Source organism: Artibeus jamaicensis, unplaced genomic scaffold (genome assembly GCF_021234435.1).
Source record: "Artibeus jamaicensis isolate MK-2021 breed Jamaican fruit bat unplaced genomic scaffold, CSHL_Jam_final contig_3174, whole genome shotgun sequence".
Taxonomy (NCBI): Eukaryota; Metazoa; Chordata; class Mammalia; order Chiroptera; family Phyllostomidae; genus Artibeus; species Artibeus jamaicensis.
This window is the reverse complement of record NW_026521738.1, coordinates 2,590,611-2,603,807: the sequence shown is the minus strand read 5'-3', so window position 1 is coordinate 2,603,807 and position 13,197 is coordinate 2,590,611. Positions and strand designations below refer to the sequence as shown.

Here is a 13,197-nt window from a genome sequence, read left to right as displayed (position 1 = left end):
AACATTGATTGTTGCCTCTTGCATATCTCCAGCTGGGGACCTGGCCTGCAACCCAGGCATGTGCCCTGACCTGGAATCAAATTGGCAACCCTTTGGTTTGCAGGTCAGTACTCTGGCCAGAGCAAGGCCTCTCCCTGCTATATAAAAATCACTGTTAAATGCATATTTAGTATGAAATAGAATCAGATAGCAAAGGTTGTCTATGGGTGGCCTCTGGAGTTAGCTAGAGATGAATTTGAACCCTGACAACCATCACAACTTTGAGTAAGTGGTTTAATTTAATCTGCCTGAGTTTACATTTCAGATTTTATGAAACCTGTGATATGTGATTGCTAGACACTGGTGTTGTGAAGAGCCGCAGCGCAGATTGCAGTTACTCTACTCCCTTTGCCTGTACCCATGTTGTGTACACTAGGCAAACCACGATATTGACTGAACGTAGCTCTTTTTTGCTTACTCTGCCATAAGTGAATATTGCTAGAGAAAAACTGATTTCACTTCTAATTTAATGGTCACACACTTTAGATGAGCAAATGGTGCTATGTTTGTAAACCTGTTTTTCTAGTAAATTTGATGTCCTGTTTTTTTTTTTAATTTTTCTATTTATTGATTTTGGAGAGAGATACATCGATTTGTTGTCCCACTTATTTATGCAGTCATTGGTTATTTATTGTATATGTCCTGACCAGGGATCCAACCCACCAATTTGGTACATCAGACAGCGCTCTAACCAACTGATCACCCAGCCAGGGCCACATTCTTTGTTAACTATTTCATGTCCCCTCCTGTCTCCTCAGATATTCTTTACTCTTCTCCATCATCACCCTGAACTGCCTGCCTTATGCTTCACTGAGAAAATAAAAGCTATTATACAGGAATTCCTCAGATATTTTTACTTTTAGAGAGGGGAAAGGAGGGAGGGGAGAGAGACACACCAGTGTGTGGTTGCCTCTCCCACACTCCCCACCAGGGACCTGGCCTGCAACCCAGGCATGTGCCCTGACTGGGAATCAAACCTGTGACCCTTTGGTTTGCAGACTGACACTGAGTCCACATATTGGTGTGGATATATCTCTCACACATCAATGTTTCTCTCCCTCTCTTACTCCCTCCCTTCACCTCTCTTTGAAAATAAATAAATAGCACCTTAAGTTACCTGTAATCCCTGGTATCCTCACCTAGTAGCTGCATCACTTGGATCTCTGTCTTCATCTTTACATGGCCCCCTTCCCTCTGTGTGTATCCACATCAGCTTCTCTTCTTATAAGGACAACAGTCTTACTGGATTTAGGGCTAGCCTGAGTCTGGTATGACCTCATTTTAACAAATAATCTGCAAAGACCCTATTTCCAAGCAAGATCACATTCATTGTTACAGGGATGTGGTGTTAGTTAGGTTTTCATATTAATTTAAGGGACACATTTCAACCCATAACAGTAGATAAAGATCTTATGGCATTCAACAAACTAGTTAGTGTGGTGAACAATGTTTCTTTAAAAGAATACAATAGTACCCCTTGTCTGCACTTCGCTTTCTTTGGTTTTAGTTACCTAAAGACAACCACTGTCTAAACATACTAAATGGCTAATTCCAGAAATAAACAACTAATACATTTTAAATTTAATGTCATTTTGAGTAATGTAATGAAATCCCACTCCATCCCACTTAGGACATTAATCATCTCTTTGTTCAATGTTATCCACACAGTATACACTACCTGCCCATTTGTTGGTTAGCTGTCTATTATCAGATCAACTATAGCAGTATTTCAGTGCTCGTTTTCAAGTAACCCTATTTTACTTAATTATGGACCGAAAGCACAAGAGTAGTTATGCTAGCAATTCATCTATGAAAAAGAGAAGCCATAAAGTGCTTTCTTTAAATGAAAGGTTAGTACAGTACACTAAGATATTTTGAGAGACTACATTCACATAACTTTTATTATGGTATATTGTTATAATTGTTCTATTTTATTAGTTACTGTTAGTAATCTCTTACTATGCCTGATTTATAAATTATACTTTATCATAAGTATGTATGTATGTATGTATGTCTATATATAGGGAGAAAACATAGCATATATAGGGTTTGGTACTATCTGCATTTTCAGGCATAAACTGAGGGTTCTGGCATATATTCCTTATATATAAGGGGAGGCTACAGTAGTATTTCCTTTTTGTGGGTTTCAAGGTGGCTTTTATCCTTGACTTTGTCTGTTCTTTTGCTGAGTTAAGTCCACATTTGACACATGCAGACCAAAGCTGCACCCCAGTTACTTCTCAGTTCACTCTAAACTGGCTTTTTTTTTTCTCTCTAGTATCTCTCTATCCTTGTCCACCAACACTTTTCTTTTAAAGTTCAGTTCCTGGCTCTGTGACAGTATACTTTTGTGGATTTCTTCCTTCATCACTAGCTACTCCTTAGTCACTTTAACTGTCAGCTTTTCCTTTCCCTAGTCAATATTCAGGTTTGCTGCTTTTCAGGATTCCAGGATGCTTTCATTTCTCTCTCTCATTTTTCTTCATGACTCTAATTTTATATCTCCAGTTCAGCTTATTTCTTTGTGCTCCATGCATATAAACAAATGGTCTTCATGTAAGTGTCCTGTAAGCATCTCAGACTCGACGTGTCTTCATTGGAGCTCTTTGTTTCTCCCTCAAATTTGTTCTGCTCCTCCCTCCCAGGTTTCTTATTTCAGTAAATGCTAGTGGTACTGTCCTCCCCTACCACCCAAGTAGGAATTAGGAAATATCTTTGATTCCTCTCCTTTTACTTACTATGCACCCCTAGTTCTGTTGACTTCCTTTAGATTACATTCACTGCTACTGTGCTAGTCCTGACTGCAAGCATTTTTTAAATCTGGATATTATTTTAGTCTCATAAAGTATCTTTTTCCTTTTACTACCCATCTCCCTAAACCATTCTCCTCCTAGCACTAAGAACAGTTTTCTTAAAATATGAATTAGAGCATGATAATCTCTTACTTAAAATCTTTCTGTTTTTTCTTCTGGTACCCTTCATTTCTGCTCACTAGAGTCCACTGAAATTTAATCATCTTTCACATTCTTCTTTCAGGTGCTTATGTATCTCTTTACTTCCTTTACACACTTTACAATGCTTTTCCCTCTACCTGGACTTTTTCCCCTGGTGGTGTGACTTGGCTAGCTCCTTTTCCTCTCAATTTTTGCTCAACTATCATTTCAGAGAGACCTTCCCTAATCATGCTACCTAAAGTAGATCGCCATGTCCGTAACCTCTGTCTCAACCTTTTGTTCTGTCATGGCATGTACAGTTTGTAATTACTTTATTTGTTCCCCCAAAAGCTGTAAGCAACATGGCAGCGGAGACCACGTCTGCCTCACTCACCAGCATATCCCTAGCACTTAGCCTGCTGCCTAAAACATGATAGCTGTTTAATGTTTACTTGTTGAATGAAATGAGAAATGAAATACAGTGATACTTGAGTACTCATTGGCTTCAGAACTTGTCAAACCTGGTACTTGTCACGTTTTGACAAGACAAAAAATGTTTCAGATTTTGAAACTTGTTCACCACTTGTCACACCTGCTAGAACTTGTATAAGTCATGACACCACCCCCCAAAAGAAAATGCTTCATCAATCGTCACTTGCTCACCACTCGTTGGAATGACTTAATTACGAGTACTGAGGTATCACTGTACTGTCGTTAGCAAAATTCTATAAAGTGAGACTTTCGTCCATAATAGTCCAGTTTATTACATGAACTTTTAACAGCTACCTCAGAAGGGTTTTGGGCTTTGGTTTTTTCCCACTGATTAACATTACCAAAGCCTGATACCTAAATAAAAGAAAGATAATTTATTTTTTTACATTTTTTAAAATTGTTATTCAATTACAGTTGCCCCAATTTCCGTCCCCAACTCTTGCTCTCACCTGCCCTGTCCATTCCCCTCTCCCCTCACCCCTTACCCCATCATCCTTGTCCTTGGGTCCTTTATATGTGTACGTTGACCCTTCTCCTTCTTTCCCCCATTGTCCCCCTCCCACCTCCCCTCTGATCACTGTCAGTATGTTCTTTATTTCTGTGTCTAAAGAAAGATAAAAGTACCATTGCATTTTAGATGAGCTATCGTAAATTGTGTACTTCAAAAAGCATTTTTATTCAAAAAATATTTGTGAAAAGCATACACAAGTTTTCTCTGTGGCCAACAGTTTTTAAACATTAACTAATAGTGGGTTCTTTGTTATCTCCAATGTTGTGTGGAACAGGATGCTGAAAACGCCATTCAACAGATGGGTGGCCAGTGGCTTGGTGGAAGACAAATCAGAACTAACTGGGCAACCCGAAAGCCTCCAGCTCCAAAGAGTACATATGAGTGTAGGTGTATTGGAGAAGAAAAGGAAATGTGGAATTTTGGAGGAAAATACACTAGATTTTAAATGTTAGAGCTGTTCCCGGAGACTTATTGCAGAACTAGATGAGAAGCAAATCAAGACTACTATTCTAAAATGTACTTAGTTTTCATTTTTGTAATTATAAATAATAAATATTATCTCTAATGTCAAGTCTCCTGTTAAATAGACAATATTGGGTAATATTGTAGACATTCTTGGGGGAGGTTTAATTTTCATTCAAACATAATATGTATTATATAAGTATTTGGTCAAGGTAAATATTACCATTATAGTAGTGTAGTTAATGCTGCATTTCTCTTTTGGAACATTTTATTTAATGAATTAAAAATGTAAAACTTTCCATCCCCAGCAAACACCAAACAGCTCTCATACGATGAGGTCGTAAATCAGTCTAGTCCAAGCAACTGTACTGTATACTGTGGAGGTGTCACTTCTGGGCTAACAGGTACAGGAGCTTTACTTGTGTGGCATTTTGAGATTAATTTTTAAATTGAAAAGCTTAATATTTCTAGGATTTTAATTTAACTTAATGGGTTTAAAAATTTTTTTTTGTCTTAACAGAACAACTAATGCGTCAGACTTTTTCACCATTTGGACAAATAATGGAAATTCGAGTCTTTCCAGATAAAGGATATTCATTTGTTCGGTAGGGGTAGTTTTGTTTTTTTCTTTAATTTTTTCCCCCAAAATTATTTTTAAATATTTAACTTAGTGGTTTTCTTAAAAATTTACCTTGGTTATAAAGAAATAAAAATTTCTCTTAGCATTTAGTTTATTTGCCAGGTTTTTTTTTTTTTAGCTCCCTTCTTCCAACACAAAGCCAGTAAAATATCCTGTATAAAAGAAGTTTCTCCAAGCCCTAGCCTAGTGGCTCAGTTGGTTGAAGCATCATCCCATACACCAAAATGTTCAGTTCTTGGTGGGAGCACATACAAAAGGCAGGCAGTTAGTGCTTACTTTCTTTCACTCTCTCTCCCCACTCCTTATCACCCCCCCCAACCCAAACACACACACACTCCCTCCCTTACACTTACTAAAATCGATGACCATATTCTCTGGTGAGGATTTTTTTTTAAATGTTTCTCCAGAATTACAAGATCTTTGGGGTAGGGGAAGCAAAGAAAATATGCCATTTTATTGATTCTTGTATGTGAGCTGCCTGGCTCAGCTTGATTTAGAATAAAAATAATGTTTTATTCTGGAGTATTTTAAGCAATTTATATTGAATGATTATTAATAATTGTTTTTAATAGATTCAACTCCCATGAAAGCGCAGCACATGCAATTGTTTCTGTTAATGGAACTACCATTGAAGGTCACATTGTGAAGTGCTATTGGGGCAAAGAAACTCTTGATATGATAAACCCCGTGCAACAGGTGAGAGGGTTCTTGACTTTGCAGAGTAATACTAATAATAAGGTTATTTGAAAATGAAATTGCTGATAATCCATGTTAATAAGTTTCTAGTTCATACTAAAATGACAGTATATAAGGGCTCTTCCTACATGTATTATAGTTCCAGAGTGGTGGCTCATGGATTGCAGTTGTGACATGATGAATGTGACCGCCTCAATTGACTCATACACAGTGGATTTTAAAATGCTCCGACAAACCTAACAGGGTATTAAATTTTTTCTTAATACTTGGTAGATTTATTCACATACTCTTTGGAGAACTGACATGCATTGTTGACGCAATTGAAAAAAAATGTAGTTATGTTTATGTTTAGGGCCTTGGCATTTTGCTGCTTTTCTTTTTTCTAGGCAGCTTTAATGTTTAACTTGATCCCATGAAGATTACTATGAGGGAATTGTAAATGGAGCATCACTATAAAGAGGAGTAAGAAAATCCTAAACTATAAGTTCTTTAAGTACACTGAATATAGAAATAAATCATCTTTGTATTTTCCCCGTCTAAAGGAAACAGTCGTGAATGTTCGAGTGTACAGAACACTCGAACGTTATACTGAGTTTAATATTTATTGCTAGAACATTACCCACTGCTTTATAAAGAATATGCCATTCAGAGCATCAGGTCAGGTTACAGCAATATAACCTCACTTTTTTTTTTAAGCAGTCACTTGCTAAACTTTTGTTGATTCTTTCATTTTAAATGTAATGATGGCCCTATGTGTTATGGCTATGCATTTTAGTTATTTGTGGTATATTAGGACCTAACTTCAAATAATACTAATAATCTGGTGTAATTTTACTTAATAGCCAAATCAAATCGGATATCCACAAGCTTATGGCCAGTGGGGCCAGTGGTATGGAAATGCACAACAAATTGGCCAGTATATGCCTAATGGTTGGCAGGTACCTGCATATGGAATGTATGGCCAGGCATGGAACCAGCAAGGATTTAAGTAAGCATATTTGCTCTTTTCCTTTATTATTGGCCTTTGAAAACATCAAGAACTTTGGAAGAGATTTTAAGTACCTTATTTTTCGGACCATAAGATGCACCTAGGTTTTAGAGGAGGAAACTAGGGGAAAATTTTTTGAAGCAAAAATGTGTTAAAATATTTAATAACATAAATAACATAATATTTCATCAATGTAAATGTAAACAGAACTCAACAACAGCATTAACAACCATTATTCCTCCCAAATGCCAGGGGGTGGGAGTGCATCTTACAGTCTGAAAAATATAGTAATTAGTTGGTAATGTGGCTCTCTTTCTAAAGCATAGCTTTAGCCTTTGAAGGATTTATTCAGAATGGTTTTTAATTTATAGTTTTTGGTACATCTCTTTAAAATTTTTCCCAGGAAAATGTTGCCTTAAAGTTAAACCAGCATTACAAGAATTTGGGTAATGAAGCAACTAATATTTAAGTAAGAAAATAAGAGCTTGCTCTGGCTGGTGTGGCTCAGTGGGTTAAGTACCCGCCTGCAAATCAAAAGCCTGCCAGTTTGATTGCCAGTCATTGCACATGCCTGGGTTGTAGGCCAGGTCCCCCACTGGGGGTGTGTGAGAGGCAACCAATTGATGTTCCTCTTGCACATCAAAGTTCTCTCCCTCTCTTTGTCTCTAAAAATAAATAAAATAAAATCTTAAAGAAAAAGAAAATGAGGTCTTAATAGTTATTAAGCTTTCTTGTGACTAATGGTCACTTGGCAATTCTTTTGTAGAATTTTGTTGCTGGTTGTTCTTTTTATTTTGTTTTTTTCTGTGCAAAAGAGTTTATTGTCCCATGGGAGCTTCTTGATACACCCTGAGTTATGTAATTTTGCTTAAATTTCTAAGAAACAAACTAGAAATTAAAATACTTTATGAGTTTTATTTGAAAATAATCTTATTCCCTGGCTGGTATAACTCAGTGGATTGAGTGTGGGCCTGCGAACCAAACAACTGCAGTTCGATTCTCAGTCAGGGCACATGCCTGGGTTGCAGGCCAGTTCCCAGCAGGGGATGTATGAGAGGCAACCATACATTGATACTTCTCTCCCTCTCTCCTTCCCTTCCCCTCTAAAGATAAATAAAAAATTTTAAAGTAAATAAATAGCCCTCGCTGGTGTAGCTCAGTGGATTGAGCACAGGCCTGCGAACCAGAGGATCACAGTTCAATTTCCAGTCAGGGCACATGCCTGGGTTGCAGGCCAGTTCCCAGCAGGGGACCCACGAGAGGCAACCATACATTGATATTCTCTCCCTCTCCTTCCCTTCACTTCTAAAGATAAATAAATAAAATCTTTTAAAAATTAAATAAATAAATAAAAATAATTTTATATTTATAATGTTGAAAAACTTTACAAACTTACATATGCTAATAATTGTTTTACTTCTTTGAGTAATATAAATGTCATAGCAAATGGTCAGGTTTATTTTAGGAAATGATTTGCTCAATGTTTACCCAACCCAGTTGGACAATATTTCTTCCTGAAACAAAGCAACGAACAGCAAGTGTTGGAGAGGATGTGGAGAAAAGGGAACCCTAATGAACTGTTGGTGGGAATGCAAACTGGTACATCCAGTATGGAAAATAGTATGGAATTTTCTCAGAAAAGTGAAAATGGATCTGTCTTTTGACCCAGCAATTCCACTGCTAGGATTATATCCTAAGAACCCTGAAATACCAATCCAAAAGAACCTATGCACCCCAGTGTTCACAGCAGCACAATTTACAATAGCCAAGTGCTGGAAGCAGCCTAGGTGCCCATCAGAAGATGAATGGATCAAAAAAGTATGGTACATTTACACAATGGAATTCTATGTAGCAGAAAAAAGGAGCTCCTACCCTTTGCAACAGCATGGATGGAACTGGAAAGCATTATGCTAAGTGAAATAAGCCAGGCAGTGAAAGAGAAATACCATATAATCTCACCTTTAACATGAATTTAATCAACAAAACAAACAAGCAAGCAAAATATAACCAAAGACACTGAAATTGAGAACAGGCTGACTGATCACAGGGGAAAGGGGACGAATTTCAGGGAAAAGGGGGAAGGGTTTACAGGAACAAGTATAAAGGACACATGGACAATAACGGGGGGGGGGAAATGGGAAGGAGGTGGGCTGGGATGGGGGGTAAAAGGAAGAAGACTACTTGAATGATGATTTAAAAAAAATTTTTTTTTAAACAATTCCTTCCTAAGATGAGTTTTCTCTGTGGTCAAAGGGGATAAATGTTTACAGATTAAGGGTATGTTCTTAGCTGTCATTAAACTGCACAAATTAAATCTATGAGATTGCTTGTTTTTAAGAAGAAGAAAAACTTTTCTTTTGCTTTCCTTGCATAATAATTCTTATATTTGGGCTTCAGAGAAAGTATATTTCCTTTGTGTATGTTATTTATTCTTTGCATTATATTTTGTTTTAATCAGTGGGTTTCCCTCCCCTCTGCTTCTTTCACATGCTCTACCAGTCAGACACAGTCTTCTGCACCATGGATGGGACCAAATTATGGAGTGCAGCCTCCTCCAGGACAGAATGGCAGCATGTTGCCTAGTCAGCCTGCAGGATATCGAGTGGCAGGGTATGAAACCCAGTGAGAAGGACTCCAGAATCTAAAGCCAGTTGCTGGAGGCTACAGGGAGTGTAGTAAAGCCGTTGTTTACTTAAAGATTTTATCAAATCAGTCCATGCAAATGTCAGATACAATGTATTTATTTAAAAGGTTCAATTTGTAATCATGAATTTACTTACCATCCGTATTGTTTTAAAAAGAAACAAGATGCTGGATGTCTGCCAATTTTTGCATTCATCAACTTTTTAAATAAAGTTTTTCAGATCCTTGTTTCAAATGCAAATGCAGGGATTGCTGCCACTTTTTTAAAAATTAAGAGGCAGAAAATTGCACAATGTTGAACTTTTTTCCACTAAAGTAGTGTGCAGTTTTAGTTTGCATTCCTAATATGATTTCAGACATGTAATATAAAGATGTTTAAAAAAAACAAAAAACCAAAACTGTGCAGAGAGCCCAAGAAGTTCTTTGTAATCTTCAGCTGTGCACCATTCTGTTTTAGGTTTGTTTTTGTTTTGTTTTGTTTTGTTTTTTTAAGGTATGGTTTGAACAATGCCATCTTTACCATTTTCCCTTTGGGGTTTTTAAATATAAATTATTGGTTTACATCATTTTTGTATCTACATTTTTTCACAAATTTGTCTTGCCTTATTAAAATTCTGTAAAATATACTTAAGTGGGGAAAAAAGTTCACTTAGATTGAAAACTTTTCTCAGATGGATTAATTGCATTCATCTTACATTTTATATGAGAAGGTGCCTCAAGAACTCCCTGTTGACCTTGTTTAAAAGAATTTTTATCTTCTGATAAATTTTCCTGTGTACCAGGAAGTATAAAAACAAAACTTGTTACTAAAGAAAATCTCTGAAATGTGATGAGTTATTTTGAACCTGTGCTAATTTCATGTGTCAGCTTCTACATTTACATGTATTATTTCATTATGTAAAATGTTTGACCAGTTTAGTATTTTGCACAGTTAGGAGACTTTGTATGTCATTTCCTTCTTAAAGGTATCATGCAGAGTTGACAGGAGATTTATAAGGTTTTAGGTTGTTTGCATGTAAATATCAAATATACACTTTGGTAGTCTTTGAATGCAAAGTCATCTGCTCTTGTTTTTTTTTTTGGTTTTTTTTTTTGAGAATTTTGAAACAAAAATTTATGTAAAGAAATACATTAATTTGCCATTTTCTAGTGTATATGTACTCAGAAAGAGTAAATCAACTTAATTTTAATTTGTACAAATGATAGCTGTGAAACTGTAGAAAATCCTTATGTCAGGCTTGGGGTTTGTTGTGAACTCCAAAATTAGCCTGAAGGACCAGCTGGGCAAAGCATTTTTTAAATGTTCAGAGGCCAAAAGATAAACAAAAGAACCTTAAAATCCTACCTCTTTAAACAGCCTTCAAAGAGGAAAATCCTCAGTGCAATCATTATTTTGATTCTTTTGGTACCTGCTTTCTTGGAGTTCCCAATTTTATTATTTTGGGGTGGCTCCGAGCATTAGAGGTTTAATCTTTGATGGCATTGTTGTATTTTTGAAATTTCTAGTACATTTCAGAGTCTCTTAGAATAGCTATGGGAGATTTTGTTTTGTTTTGTTTTCAGTGAAACTCACAAACTCCCTTCTTTGACTCACAAATGGCCCCAGTATACATATTTGGGTGGTCAGTTGTTTTTAAGACCTTCAGAGAGCTCCTAGCATTTTATTTAGGAACAGAAAAGGCCTGTGAAATTTTTGTGTTTTCCTGGCCAGTAGTATCTTCCAAGCAGGAGCAAATGACTCTAAGCTGGTCTCTAAGCCAATTTTCTTGTAAACCAGAGCCCAGGAAACACAACTAATAGGTATACAATTCCCTGGAGCTCAATTCTATGCAGTTGTACTGATGTTTCATTAAGTCACTGTGTATTTTTAAGTGTTGTTACATTAAAAGTTGCTTTATGAAAGATGAGCAAATTTTTTTAAATACCTGGAAATTTTATTTCCTTGTTAACTTCTACAGATCAGGGCATGCAACCAAAAGCAGCTTAAGCAAAATACTCAAAAAATAAAATATCAGGAGCTATTTTTAAATTCTTCTGGCTTATGTTTCTATTTTAGGACCCTTATTTTTCTCTGTTTCAGAAATATTTTACTACACATCTGTGAAATGCAGGGTAAATTATTTGAGCATAGGTAATTTAAGCAAAAATATAGTTTTTCTTTCATTTTGACTATCTCAAGTAATAACACTTTTCATTAGCCAGTATATTTTTTTATTGCACAAATCTTAAAATGTACATTGACTACTTTTTGAAAAGGAAGTGGTATTATTCATGATGAAAAGGTTACTACTGAACAAATTCATATTTCAGGAACATTGCTAACTTTGGTTTAAATCTTACTCTTAGTGTTAAAACAAATCATTCAAAGACTTTTCACTCTAAACCTACTGTCATTAGTATCAGGTAAGGAAATTAAAAGTTTTTAAAATGGTTTTATTCTCTGCAATACGCATTCAGATTTTACTTTAAAATACATCTGGTACTGTAAAGAACCTAAAGTGATTCACACTTAATGAATGGGTCATTAATCTAGTATTTTTTGCCCTGTTTGGATATTAAAATTCCTTTATGTTTTCTATAACCTGTGGGATCTTCTTGCAGTGATTATTGTGTGGTTTTTTTGTTTTTGGTCTAGCTATATTGTTACATTCATTCAAAGATTTGTTTAATTTTTTTTAAAAATCTTATCCCAGAAACAATGGTTTGCATTGTGTTACTGTTTGATACCACAAAGAATCGGAATTCTCTAGATTCAACTCCTTATGGAAACGAAGATCTCATTTTCCTTGTTGATATTATCTCACTGTTGAAAACAAGATTGACATCGTAGTTTTATTCTTCTCTTTTGTCCCTGTGCCTCCTCCTCTTCCTTTTGTGTATGTGTTAGAGTTATATTACATTTGAGAAAGCAATTGATAGGACTAGATTGCATATACGAAGAGAGTTAGGTTTATTAAGTGCCATAGGGTGTTCTTGAGGTTAGAGTGAGTTTGAAAAGTAAAATGTGTTTATAGGAAATAAAAAGCACACTATTTCCATGAAAAAGTGATTTCTAAAAACAAAATCATTTTTTGTATGGGGATTATTACATTTTTTCCAGTCATTGCATTTTACTATTGTGTTTAGAACTTGAAGAATATACCTCTAAAACAAGAAATTTTCATTTAAGAGCCATAATAAAATGTATGTGAATGTGTCTCAATGGAATAGTATTTTATATTATAGCCTCTAAAGTTGGAGGCTAAAGTTATTCGGACAGTAATTCAACTAAAAAAGGAAAAAGTAGACATTTGACTCAGGATTACTAAGCTGGGGTGAGATGCTACACAGAAAATAGGATTTAAGCATACTGAATAAATGAGATCCCTAGCTCCTTCTTGTTGACCTCTAGAATATGAACAGCCATACCTGCACACACTGGGCGGGATTTGGAGGATCCTTCTTTGGAAAAACTAAACTTTTTTTAAAAGATTTTTTTACCTATTTATCTTTAGAGACAGGGGAAGAGAGGGAGAAAGAAAGGAATGGAAACATTGATGTGCTAGAGATATGTCCATCGGTTGCCTCTCTCATGCCCTCAACTGGGGACCTGGCCTGCAACACAGGCATGTGCTCTGAGAATCCAACCAGTGCCCTTTCAGTTCACATGTGGTGGTCAACCCACTGAGCCATACCATCTAGGGCAAAAAACTTGAGATTAGAGACAGATGCTGACATTTGAGGGTCTTCACCAAAAATCCAAAGGGCCACCAATCCCCCTACAGTGAGTGGAGTGTGCCGATCATTAAGCCCT

The 13,197-nt window shown here is 36.1% G+C and overlaps 1 protein-coding gene across 9 annotated transcripts in view; it reads left to right on the top strand.

Annotated features, from left to right (window-relative positions):
* The window catches only part of TIA1 (TIA1 cytotoxic granule associated RNA binding protein), a 35,232-nt gene extending 22,626 nt beyond the window's left edge, over positions 1 to 12,606 (top strand). For 7 of the 9 annotated variants that reach the window (XM_037127238.2, XM_037127237.2, XM_053663353.1 and 4 more), the window contains 6 exons: positions 4,250 to 4,358; positions 4,746 to 4,841; positions 4,958 to 5,042; positions 5,650 to 5,773; positions 6,616 to 6,761; positions 9,261 to 12,606. In XM_037127238.2, the coding sequence (XP_036983133.1) occupies positions 4,250 to 4,358; positions 4,746 to 4,841; positions 4,958 to 5,042; positions 5,650 to 5,773; positions 6,616 to 6,761; positions 9,261 to 9,387 (687 nt within the window). In that variant the 3' untranslated portion in view covers positions 9,388 to 12,606. Of the gene's footprint in view, positions 1 to 4,249; positions 4,492 to 4,745; positions 4,842 to 4,957; positions 5,043 to 5,649; positions 5,774 to 5,912; positions 6,018 to 6,615; positions 6,762 to 9,260 lie in introns of those variants that run through there. The other 2 variants (XR_008391212.1, XR_005079878.1) reach the window with 2 other exon arrangements.
* The last annotated feature ends 591 nt before the right edge of the window (positions 12,607 to 13,197 follow it).